The sequence below is a fragment of the Budorcas taxicolor genome, chromosome 11, assembly GCF_023091745.1.
Source record: "Budorcas taxicolor isolate Tak-1 chromosome 11, Takin1.1, whole genome shotgun sequence".
Taxonomy (NCBI): domain Eukaryota; kingdom Metazoa; phylum Chordata; class Mammalia; order Artiodactyla; family Bovidae; genus Budorcas; species Budorcas taxicolor.
In genome coordinates this window covers 91,746,877-91,768,448 of record NC_068920.1, presented here as the reverse complement: position 1 = coordinate 91,768,448, position 21,572 = coordinate 91,746,877, and the positions used below count along the sequence as shown (strand labels likewise).

At 37.5% G+C, this 21,572-nt stretch overlaps 1 protein-coding gene across 1 annotated transcript in view; it reads left to right on the top strand.

Moving 5' to 3' along the window:
* NRXN1 (neurexin 1) overlaps positions 1 to 21,572 on the top strand; it is a 1,203,402-nt gene that overhangs the window by 1,165,779 nt on the left and 16,051 nt on the right. The window contains exon 22 of the mRNA XM_052649572.1: positions 10,587 to 10,674. Coding sequence (XP_052505532.1) covers positions 10,587 to 10,674 — 88 coding nt within the window. The remainder of the gene's footprint in view (positions 1 to 10,586; positions 10,675 to 21,572) is intronic.

Below are 21,572 nucleotides of genomic sequence, written 5' to 3'. Positions count from 1 at the left end.
CTCATCTCCCACTCTTAGGAGTTATACTCCTGGAAAATAATCTATACTTTCTCACTCTTATTTTGAGATTTAATGAGCTGTTATAAATAAGCAATTGTGACAAAAATACACTCAGATGTAGTGAGCTTAGAGAGGATGACCATCAGGAAAAGATTATTTGAAATGATTCTACCAATTCAAGTGCCACATATAATATTTCTTCTATTTTTAAAGATGAATTCTTCACTCAACTTTATTCATTCTGTTTTCACAATCATAATTATTTTCATCAAGTGCTGATATTGAAATTGCAGGTGGTTAAAGAAGCCAATTTTAGAGTATGATAAGATTTTTTCCCATCTTTATTGAGGTATAATTGACAAAATTGTTTAAGGTATATGAGTTGATGTTTTGCTATCCATTGTGAATTAACCATTACTGTCAATGGTGATGACATTTTAAATCTACCCTGTTGAACCATGATAAATGTAATAGGCATTCAAGGGCTATAATCATAGAAAAAAGTCCTGTCCCACAGAAATATATGAAATAAGATAAAACATATAGCTAGGCAGTTCAAAAACTTTTAGATTTAAAAACAATTTGGAAAGGCACATACCTCTGCTGTTCTAATGCACTAAGAAAGTACTATTCAGTGTCTTATAAAAGTTCATCCTCGTATTTTTAATCCATCTAGGGAACGTGACCATGGGGAACATTACAACTATAAATACTGATACAACCATTACAATAAGAAGCATTGGATGCAAGTGTCACACTTAGAATGAGTCTCTTCTTCTTCTCCCCTCAGCTCCCCCCCTATTTCTTCTCCTTCTGTCTCTGTTTCTCTATCTCTCCTTTAATTAGCAGTATTGCTAAGCGATCTCTTTTTCTTATTTTCTGTTCATTGATTTGCTCTAGATATAATAGGGCATAAGTCAGAGGCAGCTCAACTGTCACAATCGTGTAAGTCCCAGAAAAGTGAATGAGAAGCAGAGTTTCAAGGGAACTCCAGTAGCCCTGCGTCTGTACAGTAACTCTCAAAGCTCTGACTGGAGAAGAAGAAATGACAGAACTGGACGTGTACTGGCACTGCCCATCTTGTAGGTTACCAGCGAGATTGAAACGTGTGTACTCAGCAAGCGGTGCTGAAGTAAATCATATCCCTACATAAAAGGGATCTTCCCAAGAATTAGCAGCCTTTATATGAAGGGCCATTTGGAGTGAGAGATACAGATCTTATTCGAATAACTGAGGGGACAAAAGGATTTCGTGACATGAAAATGAAATATATTCAGTTAGGTGGATATTTGGCTGCCTTCCTTAAGCACTCCTAGAACAGTTCTTCATATTGTCATGTGAGGAAAAAAATAACTCTGTATTAGTTGTAATAATAGCGTATAAACATTGCTTGAGAGAACTTTCTATATTTATAAAGTGCTTTCACACATTTCAAAATGGATCCTCATCATATCCCTATGAGATGGAGAAGTTATTTTGTCATATACAAATGATTATATATACATTTTTCCACATGTATATATAATACATATACACATATATATAGTTACATATATAATGTGCATATTCTTATGTACTGTTGCAAACACAGAAACCTTTTCAAGATGGTAATACTACTTATAAAACCCAGATCAAGACTTTATATATATTTTATATTATTGATCAGCATTCAACGAAGTAAACTGAAGTAGTTCAACAGGAACATATTCCAAATACATATAAGGAACCAAAGTAAGTACACATCACAAGGAGTGAAATAGTCAGATTTTGAAGCTTGGAGGTCCAGTTTAACTATAACCAGCAAGGACTCCATCTTCTTAGTTCATGAACACACTAACATTTTAACAGTTAAGCCAGATCACGTTTACTCTTAATCACTCTGCTAGAAGCGCTCATAGAGATGCTGCTCAGATACTAGGTAAGATATTGGTATAGAACCTTGCAGACATACAACAAATGGGTAAAAAAAAAATCAGAAAACCAGCTGTCAATTATATCAACGTTATTTCCAACCACATCCCTATTTCTTGCTGTCGCATACTTCAAGGATTGTGTGGGATGGAAGTTCTCATTTATTTCCAAGTTAAAGCTCTATCAAGGGAACTTTTCTCATGGACCTGCCCTGCAGGGAAGAAGTGTTCTGGATGACTAGCTGCCTGTGGCTCCTTCTATACCTTGACTTCAAACCTCCAGTTCTAGGGGTATGATGTAAATGAGACCATCCTGCTCAGTGAATACATATTTAGATTGCAACTGGAGAAGCAACCAGTATTAGTAACAAATGGTCACTTCCACTTATTTATTCCTAAGATGTAATGAGATAATTTGACAAAACCCTAATGATGGTTATGTGAGAGAGACAAAGATAAATATCTCATTACCACTTATGTTGTGAAAACAGAAGTTAATAAGAGAGACTTTGGAAGTTTTCATCAGAGGATTAATGAGAAGAGAGACAAAGAGTCCATTGAGTTAATTTTGTAGCCAGTGTGGCCTGCAATGTTCAAAGTCAAGGGGGAAAATAGGAAAAGTTTCAATAATCTACATTTTCTTTCTGTCCTGAAGAATTTAGTTATGCATTTATATGCAGAGATGGGAGTCCAGGTGTTTAAAGTCTTTTAAAAAGTAAGTTAAGAAAAGTAACACAAGTAAAGGACTTTCTGGGTTTACTCCATTTCAGAGCAATGCTGCTGCTGCTAAGTCACTTCAGTCGTGTCCGGCTGTGTGTGACCCCATAGACAGCAGCCCACCAGGCTCCCCCGTCCCTGGGATTCTCCAGGCAAGAGCATTGGAGTGGGTTGCCATTTCCTTCAGAAATATTGTTCTATAAATATTTGAATTTTTGTAAGTGGAGTAAACAGGTAAACTCCAGAATTCATTTTATTCCTTTTTTAGTGCCACTGCATGTGCTGCCATATCAAGTGATGCAATAGCTGTGGATGTCTCCCAGTACTCCTGTGGGCTTTCTTTATGATACATTTAGTGGTTACTTATGTAAAATCCAATACTTTCCTTTGCCACCTTTTAATTTACCTTAAATTTATTTCATTTTGTATCTTTTTAATCACATCAAACCCTTTAAAAAACAAAATGGTTTGAGATGGATGGATAAATGAGTAGATAACTGGATGAGTAATGAACGGAAGGATAGAAATCACCTGGAATGACAGTCAGTCATAATCTACAGGGAGTCAGAATTATCTCATAGCCTTGCTATTCATTTGCAGTATAATTGGGATCAAACAAAGAGACTTAGTTTTCTAGCTTCAGTTTCCTAATATGTAAAATCAAGAACTTGGACTAATGATCACTAGGGTCTGATTCAGTCCAAGAAGATAGATAACTCCTTGACTAAAGCGTGATGCCATTTGCTAGCATGTTAAATGCCAACAAGGAAAACTTGGATTTGGGGGACATGTTGTTGAAACTATCCATCGTAGGCCTTTTACAATTACAAACTGTTTTGGCCTCATTACCAGTAAGGATTTTCAGTTCAACCTGTGTAACTAATTAGTCTATTCAGTCATAATAGTTAGACTAAAGATTCACATTGACACAGCTAGAAGCATAGATTTACACTGTAAACATCTGTAATTATTTATTTAATTTGGAAATGTCCAAATCCATTTCAGAAAGGTCTTTGTTCAAAACCAAAACAAACCAAGAGGAAGTGCGTTCAATCACATGCATATTCTAGTTTCCCTTTTAGCATCTCCGCTCCACTACCAGCATTCTTTGGAGGTCTTACACTCCCAAATTATAATTCATGGGGATCCAAGAGAATAGATTATTCCAATTCCTTTCTGAAAATTTAAACTTTCCTTTTAACTTTTCCTTTGGCTAGTGCTCCTACTTGCTTTTGCTTAAAATGGAAATGAGCATAGAGGTCATCAGTATCTCAAAGAAAGATAAATTTTCTTCAAAAAAAAAGATCAATTTCAAACTTCCTGATACCAGGTTTGTATTTTGCAGGGACTTCCCTGGTGGCTCAGAGAGTAAAGAATCCGCCTGCAATGCAGGAGACCCAGGTTCAGTTCCTGGGTTGGGAAGATCCCCTGGAGGAGGGCATGGCAATCCACTCCAGTATTCTTGCCTGGAGAATCCCACAGACAGAAGAAGCTTGTCAGCTGCAGTCCATGTGGTCACAATGAGTCAGACACAACTGAGCAACTAACACTCTTTTGTATAACTTTGCTAAAATATAATTTTTTTGTTTCATTAAGCAGGGATTCAGATCATTTCTTTCTCTCATAAATTCATTTTTCTATGGCATTCTTTCCACATCCCTGTCTTCCCCTTTAGAGTTTTTCCTGTTAGGATGACCAGTATCAAATGCATATAAAAATGCATGTTAGAATGAGTAAGGCATTTGTGATATCTTTATGTGGTAAGTTTTTCTATCTAGTTTGTTTGCACTGTTCTGAAACCATTGCATACATTTTAAACAGCCAAGAAATTCTGAAGAAAATCGAATGACTTTCAAGTCTGTCATTTCCAAGAAGACAGCTGATTTATAGTCACTTTTTATAATAACCTAAAGCATCAATTGAGGGAAAAAAATTAAAGAAATGTGAAAGCTGGCTGTTTTCAAGGATATTTCAGTTTTTCCCTAAATATTCATGAATGCCAATGTTCAAACATTCAAATTGGGTTAATAAGTCTACAAACAGGTATTTTTTTGGCACTTAACTGTAACACTCAGAGTAATAGTACCTTCACCTGCATTCTGCATAAGCATGTTGTTGGTAAATATTTAATGAAGTAATCGAGATGGAGGCACTCTTACATTTCAATCAAAATAAGCAATTAGCTTGATTGTTATTGTTTCTATTAATGAGTGAATTGTTCCTATGCTTTAGAGTAGAATGTGCGCAATCAATTATTAGCAGCTGTGAATCACAACTTAAACTGTCTCAGGTAGTAACCATATTTTGTGCCCATCAAAAAATGCTGTGCCCAGATGAGTGACTAATTTGTTGGTGACTAATTGATCTTCCAGAGAAGGCAATGGCACCCCACTCCAGTACTCTTGCCTGGAAAATCCCATGGACAGAGGAGCCTGGTAGGCTGCAGTCCATGGGGTCGCTGAGTCAGACATGACTGAACGACTTCACTTTCACTTTTCACTTTCATGCATTGGAGAAGGAAATGGCAACCCACTCCAGTGTTTTTGCCTGGAGAATCCCAGGGACGGGGGAGCCTGGTGGGCTGCCATCTATGGGGTTGCACAGAGTTGGACACGACTGACACGGCTTAGCAAGCAATTGATCTTCATGTTCTTTGTTACTCATGTGCTGGAGCTAAAATGGATACTTCATGTATTGGATCTCAGGTTATTATTATTTTTTTTATTAGATTACTGAGCATGGGATTGATACTTTATGTGGCATCTGCTACTCAAAGAAACAAATGAAAAATAAGAAACAAAGCTTGACTGAAATTATGGAATATGCAAAGTTTCTAAAGTCCTTCTACATTTTAAATAGGATTAACTAAAATTACCAATATGATATATTTCTTTAGTGGTTTGATTTGATCATATTGTTTGGGAATTCTATATATGTCTTACAATTGGGGTTTTTTGTTTTTGTTTTATTTGTACTTTTTCTCCTTTGGTGAAAACTCTAACTTCCCCCACCTAAAACTTCTTGCTATGCAGATTATTAGTGCAGTGGTTCAGACTAGTTTGAGGAGTTTGTGTCGCTAGTTGTGAATCCTGGCTTTTTTAAATTTTTTTCTGGAAAGTTCACCTAGTCATAAATCTGATAGGGAAAACTGTCAGATTCAGTGCTGAAAGGCAGATATGAATATTCTCTTCCTTCCTGAGCAGCTTCATGTAAACAGAAGTATCAGCCAGAAAAAGTGTCCATCAATTAGTCAAATACATCACATGTTAGGTGGCACTGTACTCAATCAGTTGTCTCAGTCAGCTTAGTCTAAGCGTCCATCACAGCCGTGAGAAACTAGACCAAATACTGTTACAATGAGGGAGCACCGTTGCTCGAGACAACTATATTTTATGTTGTATTTGGATGTATAGCTGAATAGACTGCTGCTGTGTTTTGTTTTGTTTTGTTTTTTCCCCTCTCCTGGCTGCATACTGCTTGGCATGTGAGATCTTAGTTCCCTGACCAGGGATCAAAACCATAAACATGCCTCCTGCGTTGGGAGCATGGAGTCTTAGCCACTGAACCATCAGGGATGTCCCATACTGTTACTGTTTAGAAATAAAGTTTCAATTGAAATTTTAGAGTAAATCAAGAATTTCTTTGTGGGTATCAAATTCATAGTGGGCGTCTTTGCACAGTTTAAGTGTGCTCCTTTCCTTACAAAGCAGATTTGTCCTGGTAGAGTTTGCTTGTAGGGGTTTCCATTAGAATGTTTCAGTCTTCGGCAAAACTGTTTACCACGAGGGATAATGTCTAGCAATGCTATTCTGAGCAAGGATATAATATTACAGACTAAGTTTATCCATTCTCTCATCATATCTTCTTACCACACAGATATGCAATTGTGCTATATTCAAAAAGTAACTATGCCATAAATTGTCATTAAATGTGGTGATAGGCAAAAAGTCTCTCTGCAGAACAAAAATACATTAATGTTTCTTTACTTTCTAATCCACTGAATGATCACTACCTAATAACTCTGAACATTAAATAAATTAATGTTGATTTAGTATGTAAAATAAACTAAAAATCAGCCACCTCCTGATTTTTCTAATGTCTTACTATACATTAAAAACTTCCTTTACCTCCCATTCTGAGTATATTTTCCTCCCCTATACCAGGTTGGTATTGATCCATAAAACATGTGAATTAAGTTTCAGTGCCTTTAATTCTTGAATTGTGTACAAGTCATTTTTCCCCTAAAGGTAACGAAACATAAAGTAGTTTTAGCAGACATTTTGAACAAACACAAACTTTGGCCATGAAAATGTCCAGACCACTCTGAATTAACGAAGACCAGCATGCGCTTTGACCTATGAGTGGTCAAGTACACAGTTAGGGACACTTATCTAAATGTATGGTTATGAAAAGACAGTGCTTTTTGCTTGATCACTATTCTGTCTTCTTCAGCAGGTCGTCTCTTTTCTGAAAAAGGTTATAAACATCAGGGAAAAGTATATTGAAGAATAGAATTGATTAATGTGACATATTTGAGTTTCTTCTACCTCTCTTCAACAGCATGTCATAGGGAGACCGTTCCAAACACAGTGAATTAAATTTAAATTACACAGCTTTGGCTAGAAAAGTGTTTAGTTAACTCAGCCCTTGGAATGAAATTTGATTTTCCTCCCTACACTTGAGCCACTTCCTGATTTTTCATACAGTGATTATTTCTATCAAGGCATCTATTGATTTGAGATCTTTTATTCACAAGACTGTTGCTGGATTTTAGTTTCTGAGAGAAAAATATGGAAAAAGTGTATTGTTTATATCAGGGAAAATACACTAAAAAGTAAAATATAGTTGTACAATAGGGTGATATTTGTACGGTGACTTTTTTCCTACTATAAAGGGTTATAGGAGGTACTATTTATTCTATGACATCTTTTGTTATTTTAGGTACTGTGATTTGTGAAAGATAACACTGAGGACATTCTGACACTTTCTGTTTGCTGTGGAATTGTTCCAGGAGGCTGTGGAATTGTTCCAGAAGGCTGTGGAATGTAAAAAATAGGTCGACTTTTAAAGCAAAATTTAACTTGTGCAGCCTAAATAATTTAGTTTGCCTGAAACACTACACTGAGTTACTCATTTCTTGTCTTTGAATTTCTTTTAGGAAGAAACCTTTATCATTTATTTCTTATGTTTGACTTTTAATTCAGAATTTAAATCTAGGAAGCAAAAGATGGAAACTTAGTTCAACCAAGTACCAATAGAGCTACTCTATTCTTGTATAAAAACTAACAAGAGATGTAAAATTGAGAATAATTCACATGTACAACTTCTAGTTTAATATCTAAAATTAAGTTATATAGTGCAAAAAATATTAAATCAGTGCTCCATTTGTGACACAATAATGTTGATACTATCACAGCTTCTGTAAATATTTCAAAGGTGCTCCTATTCTAGTTAGTTTCCGTGTACCAAGTTCATCTTTACAACAACAGTGACAGTGCTCTCCAATTTTTTCAGATGAGAAAAACAAGGAACAGAACAGTTTTTGAGTTTTTAGAGCAGAGGTTCTCAACTTCTGCACTATTAGCACTTTGGAAACTTTGGAGTCAGATCTTTCTTTGCTGGGGGCGCTGTCACATACATTTTAGAATTTTAGCAGCATCCCTGGTGACCACTCATTGAATGCTAATAGTAGCTCACCTACTCCCATCCTCCACCCAGCTGATACAACTAAAATGTCTCCAGACATTACCAAGTGTCTTCCCAGATGGAGGAAGGGAGAGGGGACCACATCACTGCCAGGATGCGAGACACTACATTAAAGAATTTGTCCACATCCTGCTCCTTCCACCACTCCCCCAACCAAGAGCAAAACAACGTCCCTTTCGGGATTTCATCAACAGAGTTAAAATGCCTCAAGGAAAATGAGAAATTTTTTTCTAACTTGAAATTAATGTTAAAGAGTATCCACTATAGTTTAAAAAAAGAAAAAAAAAAGAGTAGCTTTCCACTCGAAGTTGGCTTTTGAAAAGCAGATTATCAGTTCCAGGGCGAACTGGAACAATTGGCCTGGCAGACCTCTTAATCCAATAACTTGTTATTATCAAGTCAGTTTGGATGTTATCCTGAGAGACGTGCTCGTGCCAAAAGAAGGATGTGTTCTTGCCTTTTAAAGCTCACTTTAATGAAAGATACCTATGTGACTATCACACGAATTGCTGGTGGCTATCACTGGCATTAAAAGTTACAATTCCATGAAAATCAGCATTTGAACTTCTTCTTTTAATATGACAGCAATGAAATAAATGAATTTGGTCTCCAAACTTAATTGCCAAAAGGAATTAAAAGAAGAATAATGTGAAACCATGTCAAAATACTATTAAAAATACTATATAAAGTTATATTGTGAAGCATTAACTTCTGAACAAATTCCTTATTCTTAATTAAAGACCTTGTACTTGAAACATTTTGAGCCTAATTTTTGTCACAAATATACATCATCCCTTGTCTCCATTTTTCAAAGTGATACTGTTCTCTTAATATTTATATATTTATACTTTACCCTCTATTGGGCTTCCCTGATGGCTCAGAGGGTAAAGAATCCGCCTGCAGTACTGGAGACCTGGGTTTGATCCCTGGGTTGGGAAGATCCCCTGGAGGAGGGAATGGCAACCTACTCCAGCATTCTTGCCTGGAAAATTCCATGGACAGAGGAGCCTGCTGGGCTACAGTCCATGGGGGCACAAAGAGTCGGACATTACTGAGTGACTAATGTCACTAAGCATAGCACTCTTCACCCTCTGTTAGATACTCCCTTAATAAAAATATACTTTATCATATTTCTTATTTTTTCTTTCCTTTAAGACTCCTATTATAATTCTACTTTTCAATAAGGATTTCATCAATATTGCAGTCCTGAGTGTTGTCTAAACAGTTATAATCTCTTAATCCTTAACAAATGTAATGAGATATTTTCCTTCTTATACCTTCAGTTCTCTCTGTGTTGCCTTAGCTTTAGCCAAATATGATGCAAACCTTCAGTTTCTATGAAATATCTATGCTGAGTTTACTGCTGCTTATAAGTGACAGTAAAGAATAGCCTTTAATGCTTGTAAATATGTTGATTATGTGACTAACTGCTAGGATTTACACACTCTGCTTTTTATTACACTGATGGTTATCTTCTTTGCTATAAGTGCAATGAAGCAACTAAAATGTCACAAAGAAAACTGTCACCTCTATCCTGTTTGCTGTAAAATACCATTTTACAGCATTTCTTTTACGTCATTTATTCTGAAACTTTAATGGTGGCAAAGACAATGGGGAAATATTGCCTGATTTTTGAATATTACAAAGATTAGAATTGAGTGTGAAAGTTCAACAAAAATGTTTAAAAATACCTTCCATGAACTATATTTGCTTCCCTTTTTGCATCAGTGAAAAAACATTCTCTGCTTAATCTGCGTTTCCTAATAAAGACAGGCTATATCTCAAAGATACATTGAATTCTAGTTGGTCATGAATATAAAAGGTTATAGCTGTTCTGCTTTTAGGAAGCCGAGCACAAGCACGGCATAAAGCCCACTGATGCATACCTTGTAGCACTCCAGGGCTGTAATAAATTTCAGATCATCTGTTTCTGCCAGGCTGTTTTTTAAACCGCTGTCTTCTCCTGTGTGCAGCTTCACCGTGCAGTTAAATGGATGGGTATCTACAAGTTGGCTGCCACCTATCCTCATGAAAAGTAAGCTAGAATCAAGGTTTCACAAATATTGCCAATTCTTCCATGAGGAACCTAACATATGTTGAAGAGTGTAAGCTCTGTGTCCTTGGGAAGGGAAATATTGAATTTGGTTTCTCAATCTGTCAGGTAAATGCAAATGGTGTTTAGTCCACAAGACAAAGATGAAAAGATCTGTTAGGTCCCGTTAAAGTAATCTACTGAATGTGATTCTTTTACAGACCACAGATGACATCCTTGTGGCCTCAGCAGAGTGTCCCAGTGACGATGAGGACATTGACCCCTGTGAGCCGAGCTCAGGTGGGTTAGGTTAGTCGACTTTTTTTCTTACTTTCTTTGGCTCAACTGTAAATCTTTGTTGCATGCTATAGTCCTTAAAAAAAAAATCCTGCACTTATATCTAGAAGTCCTTAGTTTATAGTTTTTATATGGATAGAGTTCCCTACATTTATTGGGGAAAAAAAGGTTTTAAAACAAAACCCACCAAGATTATGTATTTCAGAAAAAGCAGTAGAGGACAGCACACAAGGCTCTTACCTCATTGTTCCCATTCTATTAGCTCACAATGTAATTTTCAATATAATTATTTAAGGGGCTCTCCCTTAGGTCACCTATAGTAAAAACTGTAAAGCTTAAAAATTGCATTGCATTGTGGAAAATTATTTGACCTTTCTACTGACCAAAAGTCTTCACCTCTCATTCTGCCAGCAAATTATCTCAAGTGATATATTTCTGAATTTTGAAAGTAAGAGTATTATGGCAATACAGGTACTGCCTGTCTTTGATTCATTTAATAGAGACATGTTTGAGTCTTCCCATGTCTCCCTAAATTTCAAGTTGATGTGTTTTATCTCTAGGTGAGACATAATTTACCCTCCTTCTTTGTGATAAAATATGATTAATACATAAATACGGCTTCCCTGGTGGCTCAGTGGTAAAGAATTTGCCTGCTAATGCAGGATCCCTGGGTTGAGAAGATCCCAGGAGAAGGGAATGGCTACCCACTCCAGTATTCTTGTCTGGGAAGTCCCATGGACAGAGAAGCCTGGCAGGCTACAGTCCATGGGGTCACAAAAGAGTTAAACATGACTTAGCGACTAAGCGACTGCTGTTTACCTGCAGCCTTGTACCATCAAGTGGTAGCTGTGGACACTGAAAATGAATGAATCATAGCCTGAGTTTCATCTACATACTCATAATGCCAAGGATTAGGGTAATTTGCATTAGTTTCCTTTGTAAGCAGTTTCTTAAAATTCAGTAATTGTCTTGTTTAGGGTTCGAATCATTGAGGTGGGTATGGACTCACCACTATGGGATAATTCATGACTTCTGTAGATGTCACCTGTTACCCCAGGAGAACTTCATATCATAATTAAAAAATTAATGTGTAATTCTTCTGAAGAATATCATTTTTATCTACTCATTCTGATATTTCAATAAAAAATGATTCATGAAACATATGTTTTACCTCCTTCTTAATATCACTTCCCTGCACCACTGGCTATGACTACTGACTGTCAGCACTTAGAGCAGATCCTGAGTGCCCATGAGGAACAGAAGCTCAGCTGTCATCTCTCAGCAGGAGAAGGTCTTGAAGGTCCATCCTGGCTGTCTTCCCATCTTTCTTGTTCTCACCTCCATCCCACATATCGAAATTCTCAGCCTCCAGAACATTTTTCATATACAGTTATTAGAATGTGACCTGATTCCCTTTTAGTTGTCTAGACAGACGTGGTCCTTTCCTGATACTGTTCTGGGCCCCCTCTTTTTTTTATTCTCATTCTATGTTAGTCGAAAAGGAAAAGCTAGTGCTTTTTTGTCCATTATGTCAGTCCACCTCTGTGCCTTATCCCTCCCGCAAATGTCTTTTTTCCCCATTTCTCTTGTTTTCATGTTCCTCACCATGACTGTCTTTTTTTGTATCTTCTCTGAGATCTTCCAGCATGGATCATTCATAAAACCAAGTCTGATGTTTGTTATACATTGATATGTGTGTGTCTTAACATAATGTTGAAAACAGTCTAGGTTCTTACTAATTATAGTACTTGCTGATTTTCCTCTGGGCCGAATCCTTCTTTTGCTGTCTGAGTGGAGGCTAATATTTTCTTTATATAGAATCCTCACCTTGAGTACGTAGTAACTTCAGTGTAAGAAGTCTAATTACATTTTAAATGATCACTTTTTTTTCCCCCTTCTTGGGCATAGTTAAATGATCCGTTCTTCTAGCCATTGCTCCTAGGTCTCACTAACCTTTCCTTATAGACTAGTTTTCTATCTTTCCCTTTGTCTAGGTCTCTGGCTCTAAGAAGAGAATGGTGGGCGTGCAGAAAGAGAGAGATTATCACCCCCTTTTTTTTTTTAAAACCATTTTGTCATCTTCCTCTTCTTTTTTATTCACTGGGCTTTGTTTAATATTATAACACCAAAAGCAAGGAGCAGCTTGTTAATAACATACTCCAGATATTTTTTCTGCTTCTCTTTTCTTTACTAATTTCTCTCTTATCTGAAACAGTAGCATTTATTTTTCTGTTCATTACTTGTTCATTAGCATGTAGTGAGACTCTTCACCACGTAAGAAGAGCTCCCTGAGCAGGAAACCCCTTTGTGGTGTTCTATGTAAGATTTGTTGCATGAATTTTGATTTTGTTCCACAGCCTGGAAATCTGCTGCTGGATGTTCAAGACACAGTAGGAACTGACCCCATCTGATGACAGCTACAATACTCTTGTACCAAATCTAGTTTTACTTGCCCTCCTGCCTCAGTGTTTCTTTCCTTATTCCCTAGTTTCCAATCCATCAGTTCTTCTCAAGGCTTAAACCAGAGTCTGTTGTTTTATGGCATCTTCCAGCATAGGCTTTTCTTGTGATCTTACCTCCCCTAGATGGTGTCTTGAGAGTATCGTCCATGCGTGGTTTCTCTTTCTATATTACATTCTGTGAGATCTCTTTTCTCCACTGCATTCTTCTATCCAGTTCCCTGTAATTTTTTTAAGACCATCTTTAATAATTCATGCAATGTTGCTCTTTTGGCATAATTGACTCTGTTTGTATGACAGCTTCTGGTGAAATTCTTAGTTCATATGATTTTTTTTCCTATTTTCCAACTGTTTGTTTTTAATTGAAGAGTTGTTTTTTGTTATCCTCTTTAAGTATTGTTTACTGCTAGGATAGCCTTCCTCTGATCTCTTAAATAGCTTTTCCTTACTTGCTTTGTGTCTTGAACACAAAATAAAACAACAAAATAAAAAATTGCAGTTGCTGATATTATTAGACTTTGGATACTGTTAGATATACTTCAATAAAAATTATGTCAGATATCAGCAGGTTTTATCTGGGGAAACTGTTTAGGAAAGTAGTATCTTGGGTTAAATATTTAGAATTGGATACACTTGCTAAGCAAGAGAGGCAGGTTCAGTCCCTGGGTTGGGAAGACCCCCTGGAGGAGGAAATGGCACCCCACTCCAGCACTCTTTCCTGGAAAATTCCATGGACAGGGAAGCCTGGTGGGCTACAGTCCATGGCATCACAAAGAGGTGGGCACAACTGAGCACCCACGCGCAGCAGCAACATACCTGCTATGCACTTTTGCTACTCCTTAAGCAAGTGAAGACAAATATTTTTGTAAAGAGATCCATATTTACTTTTATAGGTAGATTACCCAAATGTTCTGTATATTTCATACCAATGTCTTTCAGTCTTCCTGAATATTTACATATGAAGTTTCTCTAATCACCCTGCCCAAAACTCTCCCCAAAATGCCTTCTTCTTCTCTGAAAAGGTGCTATGCTTATCATTTAGGTATCTTCCTAAAGCTACTGAGTACTCACTAAGGCATTAATGAAGTGAACAGGAAAAATCTGGCATCATCTTGAATGCAAGTAAATTAACCCCTTTTATGAAATGCTTGATAAATTTGAATACCATGCACTTCCACCCAGATCTCTTAATGAAGAAGGAGGTTGAATATTTATTTGGTAGATTGTCAGTCTCACCACTGACCAAAGAGTGTTGAGAATTATTGTGCACTCACTGTTGTGTTAAGCTCTGGGGAAAAAAAAAAATAGAAAGTCTGCACCTTCAGTTCCATTCTACAAAAGGACTACATTCATCTTACCCATTTTTCAGCTATTCTTTATAAGGAACAGGATCTTTATTTTTGACATTAAAATAACACCTGTTTTTCAGTTTGTTGCAAGAATTAAAACTAACATACTGGACAGAGGAGCCTAGTGGGCTATAGGTCATGGTGTCACAAAGAGTTGGATATGACTGAAGTGACATAGCATAACATATATATAAGATACCTACTGCAATGCCCGGCATAAACTAGAGCATAAATGCTGGCTTTTCTTTTGCCCAATTCAGTTATATAAAAAAGAATATTCAAGCTACTTTTTTCCCTTTTACATAAAGCTGTTACTTTTCCTTGCTGAAAATTGGTGGGCAACTGATGAAACCAGTAAGGCCTCCTGATGGAACTGTACATGTTGAAACTAGATCAGGAGCAACCCCCTGTGTGGGAACACATGGAACTCAATTATACTTGATTCCAGCCACACTGTCTGGTTTGCTTAGCATCAGATGACAATTTCACATTGTTATAAACAGTGTTTTATAATATGAGAGGGTGGCTGTTCAATCCAGCAGGTCTAATTGAACCCCAACTCTTAGTCGACAGGTAGAACTCTGAAGCAGCCATTGGTAACTAGGTTGCAGGCCACCGTTGCCCTAAAATGCCTGATTTTAGCTGTCTGGATGTGTGAGAAGTGGCTGACTTTTCCTTCATATTTTTATCAAAGCACTTGCTCCTTCTGTGCTTTCCCTTCATCCTAGAGATATGGTTGTTAGAGTAAGTGAATTAATACTTGGATAGCTTGTGATAGAACAACACCTTGCTCATGATATGTACAATATGAATGTTTGCTGTTATTAATATATGTATTATATAAATATACATGTTTTCCAAGACGTTTGACTAAACACAGTTTTTATGAAACAGATTACTTTGGTTTATTAATAAACTGATAAATAATGACATGAGAAACCGCTGAAGTTCCACAGTGACCCTTACTCATGTCACATCTTAAGTTTGAGGACTTCTTCCAAATAGATTCTTTTTACTCATAACTCCTGAAGAAATTGGAAATGGTGATTTTTGTGTTGATATCTGAGACCTCAATGAAGATAATGATCTTCTTTGGTATGGGGACTTCCTGATGAAAACTGGTTTGTCGTTAGTTACAAAGAGGACATTATCAGGTTTGTTTCCTGGAAGTCCTATTTAGAGAGGAAAATTTTCTCTTAGATATAGGATACTTAATATGTTTATTCTTTTTGTGTATGAATGTGGGCAGTGGGTAGCTCATAGGATATGGGGCCACTCTCAAATCAGTTAAACCTTTGTCGAAGGAAAGAAAGAAAAGCTCTATTGAATAATTAAAAAATCAGTGTAGTAATGGGAGAAGAAAAGGATTGTCATTTGGGAGGCAATCTCTTAAACATGAGTTGAACCAGTGGGGATGAGAGTACAGCCCCTCAAAACAATACTGTTTGTGGACTTCTCTTGTGGTCTAATGGCTAAGACTCCACGTTCCCAGTGCAGGGGACCCGGGTTCAACGCCCGACTGGGGACCTAGACCCCACATGCCACAGTGAGAGAGCCTGAGTGCTGGAACTAGACCCAGCACAACCAAATAAATAGATGTTTTAAAAAACTTTGGTTGCCTATCGGTTGATCAGACTTCGGGATAAATGAGTAATAATAGATAAGAATAGCAACTAACAGTCTAGCAAAGATTTGTTCTGTGCTCATCATTGTCCTTAGTTCTTTATGAGCAATATCCTATTTTATGATTTGGCCACACTGAAGTATTTTCATAGCTAAGGAGATTCAGAGAGATTAAGTTACTTTTTTGTAACACAAGAGAAATAAGACACTCCCTAGTTTAGGAAAAGTGGCACTTTAATTTCTTGGAATGCAGAAAGTTGTTCTTTTAGAATTCAGGCACCTCACAAATATAAGATTAATTTTTTAAATATTCATTTAAATAATTTCCATGGCTGGCATAAATTTTAAATTTGATGGCAAAAGGTCCTTTACATGTATTACTATTCATTAGGCTAAATTTGCTGCAATTACTAAGCAATTTTGTGTGGTGTTCCAGTGTGCTATTTTGAGAAAAGATGAGAGGATTTCTATTGAACTGATCCCATTAACCACATTAGGAATAAAGATATGTATATTGCACAAGGTGCATCTTTTTATTAACTAAGTAATCACAATCATTTAAAGGAATGTATTATTAGATCATATTTTTAGAGGTTGATTAGAAGATAATTTTGTGGTACATTTAAACTTGGGGTATTTATTATGTAATTATTCAAAAGCGAGTTTAATTAACCTGTAATAGCCAACACATTGCTGTTAAAATGGGGAATTTTGAGCTGTAGCCAGCAAAACAGCAGTGATGAGTGCCCCATTTTTGGAAACATCTAGAGCAGCTCTCATGAAGAGTCACACCAGAGTCAGTAGTGAGGACCCAGCTGATCACATGGGTACAGGACAGGACAGCTGAAGCTTGGGCCCTGAGGGGCTAGGTGGCTTTCAGTGCATGACACATTGGTGGAAGAACTGCTTTTTTCCATATAAATTTAATTCTCCAGAAAACTGGAATAAAAATGAATGGCTGTGTAGTTAAAATGGAAGAATGTCATCAGGCATCATCTGCACTTTTCCCACTATTTTTCTGACAGCAGTAATAACAAAACAGAATTATCTTGAACGGAGTTAAACAGGCAAGGGAGACCTATTCCAGACAATTGTAGAGAAGGAGCCCAGAATTCAATCTGAGCTCAATTCAATGTGAAAAAAAGAAAAAAAGAAAACTGGAGAGTTTTTAAGGGCTGGAGTGAAGGGCTCATAGTCCATAGACCTTCTGTGTTGGCTAATTGGTTTCACCCAAAGGAACACTAAACCCTCTTCTTTGAATAACTTCAAGTCTGAAGGTTGTTTTATGAGTTGGAGCAAAGTGCACTGCCTCAAGGTAGGATCCTATTTTCCCCACAGAAATTGGAAGGAGAGCTGTCCTTCCTTGAAAGTTAGGTTTCAAAATGAGGGCTCCTAGGTCCTGGAGAAAAATAATCCTGGGTGGTAACACTGAAACGAAGTTTTAAAAATATTTACACATCAAAGGAACAGAGAAAATATTTGGAATTACAAGTTTTATGAAGTAAATGCTCTAAGAAAAAGGAGGCCAGGGCCCTAGAGACAGGACGAGAGCTATCTGAAGTTTGGCCAAGCTGTGGGGAAGGTTAAGATCTTGTTTAGAGAAGGCGCTTCTACCTTTAAGACAACCTGTTTCATTTACCACAATTAGTTCCTACCAGGAGATCACTAGAAAACAAAATAACAAGGGAAGGGAGTATTACTTATGATTGTAACCTTGGAGTCACAATTTGAACCAGTTTGAGTTGCAGAACTAGTTTGGGTTGCAGCTCTTCCTGGTCTTGGGAAGTTACTTAGTATCTTTGAGGCTCAATTTCCTTTTGTGTTCAGTTCAGTTCAGTTCAGTTCAGTCGCTCAGTCGTGTCCCCATGAATCTTTGCGACCCCATGAATCGCAGCACGCCAGGCCTCCCTGTCCACCACCATCTCCCGGAGTTCACTCAGACTCACATCCATCGAGTCCGTGATGCCATCCAGCCATCTCATCCTTTTGTGTAAAATGGGGGAAATGGGGTGATAGATGGAAGGATGCACACACAGTGTTTAGCAGAGAACCTGGCAAGTACTAAAAGACTGTAGCATGATTTTGATAAGCCCAGTGGTGAGTGGAAGGCCTGCTTTACTGGCACTGTTTTTGTGCCAGGAGATGCATTATTTCTACCTTGAGGGAGCCTCTTCGCAAGGCAGACAGATTTGATCTGGATAGAAAATGGGCACAGTTCCTTTTGCTGTTAGAATGAGTTCTGTTCACACATGTAAACTAATTGTGATTGGTTGCTTACAGTAATTACCTAGCAAATAAGTGAGTTTACTGAGTTAGATTAAGCATTTACTTGAAAGTCTTCCAAAAGTACATGATTGCTAATACAGAACTGTCCTACAATAAATAAAAGAAAAATCTACTCATGTATATAAAATAAATTTCTAGGCAGTCTTCATATTAATATATATATATATATATATACACACCCAGCCTTTAAACATTAATAACATTTTTAAAGTCCTTTTTAGAAAGGCTCAAAATACCACACGCCTTTCTAAAGTGTGACTTGTCCTGTTGAGCTTTAGAAGGAGACAATGAGATGGAGTTCTGTGCTTTAAAATGGTTCCCCAATATTGTAAAGGGAGAAATGCAGCATAGGTTGAGGAAAATATAAGGTAGTGAAAGTGTTAGTTGCTCAGTCTTGTCCAGCTCTTTGTGCCACACCCCCCCTTCCACCTCCCTCCCACCCCCCACCCCCCACCACCCAAGGTCTTCTGTCCATGGAATTCTCCAGACAAGAATACTGGAGTAGGTAGCCATTCCCTTCTCCAGGTGACCTTCCCAGTGAACCCGGATCTCGTACATCACAGCCAGATTCTTTACTCTCCGAGCCACCAGGGAGCCAAATTTATAGGCTAAGTCTACCTCTAAAGGAAACATAAAATGCAAGAAGAATGAAACCACATTTTCTTGTCATCTGTGTCCAATACCAGCTTTGATAATGAAATTGTTTTCTTGTGGAGTTTTCTTCGTATGTATTAATTACACTTACTCCAATGGTAACAGAGGAAAGGTGACATAGTCTGAATACTTCTCTATAGGGCATGCTGCTCGCATGAAGAGCCCATATGCTGTCTTTGTTGGTTCACGTGCTCCAGGGAGCAGCAGATACTACGGCAGGCTTTAGTCTGTGGGTCTCATCTCATGTCAGTTGACTTGTTGGTTAGATCACTTTTGTCATTAGTAGCTCCTCACTCATCCTCAGTATTTTAAGAAGCCTGGCATTGGGAATAAAACAAGAAAGACAAGAATACTTTATTCAATGCCCAGGTTTAAAGATGCCAGTACAGGCAGAAGCCATTGTTTAATTTTAAAAAAATTAGTAGAGAAGTGGTAATATGTGGTATACAGATGTGTACATATATGTACATATATGTTACATAATGTAACATAGTAATATTACCATATCTACCACTAAAATCTTAACATTTCATTGACCAGACTTTGGAAATCAAACTGAATTCACATCCCGCTTCACCCACTTGCTGTGTAATCAGAAGCCAAACATTGAACCTCTGTGTACTTGACTTTTTACTTCTGCAAAATGACATGAATAATGTTAATTACTCATGATATCGTTGTGCTGGTAAAGGAGACAATGCATGTAAAGCACTTAACATTGAGTTGCCATCCAAAATTTGATAATATTAATTAGCTTTTATTAGTAGAACAAACAAATTAACTGAGGAGTCAGCCATATTATAAATGGAAATAGACCTATCTATAGCCACAGGCAAGGGTAAAAAGTGTTCATAATTAACACTTTAGCATCTAGAAAGCTTTATAAACTCTTTCTGGATTCTAGCAGCATCAAACTTTTCTCAGTAGCCATTATGAAACTAATAAGACAAGAGCAGTGCTTTAGTTAGATGTATGTAGGTTGCTAAAATGGCAAGAGGACACATATCATCTGTTATTCTTATTTGGGTGGGGGTGGAATTTAATGCAGGTCTCTGCCCCACAGAGGTTCAGAGAGAAGGAGTGATTAACCTTTCCCCATGCTATTATAATCGACTAGCTCTGCCTCCTAAGACCTTCAGAAATGTTCTGGGCTAAAGTGACTTAAATTGGCAGAGCCACCATACCCTTCCCCCCATGATGGATAGCTTGTCTTCCATATTCCCCAGTTCTAGGCTTGACATGCCTCCATCTAATGGGCTCAGTAGGGAAGCTGTCTAATATTTCACCTTAGCTATTGCACTTCAGCCAAAAAGAATATGACTTTTCCCAACAAAAGAAAATTGAGACAGCAGTAGTTTCATGACAGGAATATAAAGATGATCACCCAAAATGAGGAGACCCAGTTTTAAATCAGGAAAACGGCACACTGCCCCATCACCCAGAATGACATGCGCTTACATAAAAGCTGTCCAGAAAGCCTGGCAAGACACAGGGCTCTGAGAACCCAGCCTACAACTCTGCTATAGGAATTCTGCTGTGGATTTCATCCAGAGTACAACATAGAATTCCAGAGCAGGGAAGGGAAGAAGAAATGACCTAATCATTTTAGAAAGAAACCCTAAAACCTAATCGAAACAGTTCTTATTTCCATGATAATAAGCTTCTCTGTCAGATATGACCGAAGAGTGGTCTCAGGTGATTGATTTCCTGATACCTAGAAACATAAAATCTTGTAATAAAATTTTGAGAGTGGGAGAAGTTTAATTCACTCCAACTGTGGGAGCTGGAGAGTGCTGATCCATAAAGATAGAATGTTTCACAGATAAACAGAAACAAGCTCCACATGCAACTTAACAATTAATGGCCTGAAACAACAGGTCCCTTGGTATAAATGGTCATTTTGCCACCTGAATTCACAGGGCCTCCATTCATGAAAGAATGAATACAGAGACCTCCTCAGAGATAACATTCCTGGTGGAACTGGACACTGCCATGGCTGACTGACTGTGGTATGCTGGATGTATCACAAAACTCTTGTTAGGAAGGCTGCTGATTCAGTCCCTTTTGTGTGGAAGACACAGGGAAGATAATCAGACCAGCATTGTTTTTACATGCACTTTATCTTCCTCAGAGCACTCGCACATTTATCTACCTGGTAGGATCCGCAGAGTGACCCTGGGAGATAAATAATGTATCACTGTTATACCTCTGATGAAAAAATGTGAGCAGAGGATAAAAAAAATGTGAGCAGAGGATAATGAAGTTCAAAGAATCGTTCTGTAAATTAGGGGCAGTGCCTGGACTAGATCTTAAAAAAAACCAAAAACATTATTTTTCTACTTTACTATGCTTTCCTAAGATTCTGTGGGAATGCAAATTCCTTCTACCGCAAAGGACAGACAGATGGCAGGATTTGGGGTGGAATGTGGCCAGTAGGGGTAGAACTGGACACTGCTTAGATGAGAGGCCTAAAAGGATTCAGTTCTTCAAGAAAGGGAAAAATTGGGGATACTGACAAATGTTCTGCAGTCATAAGTGC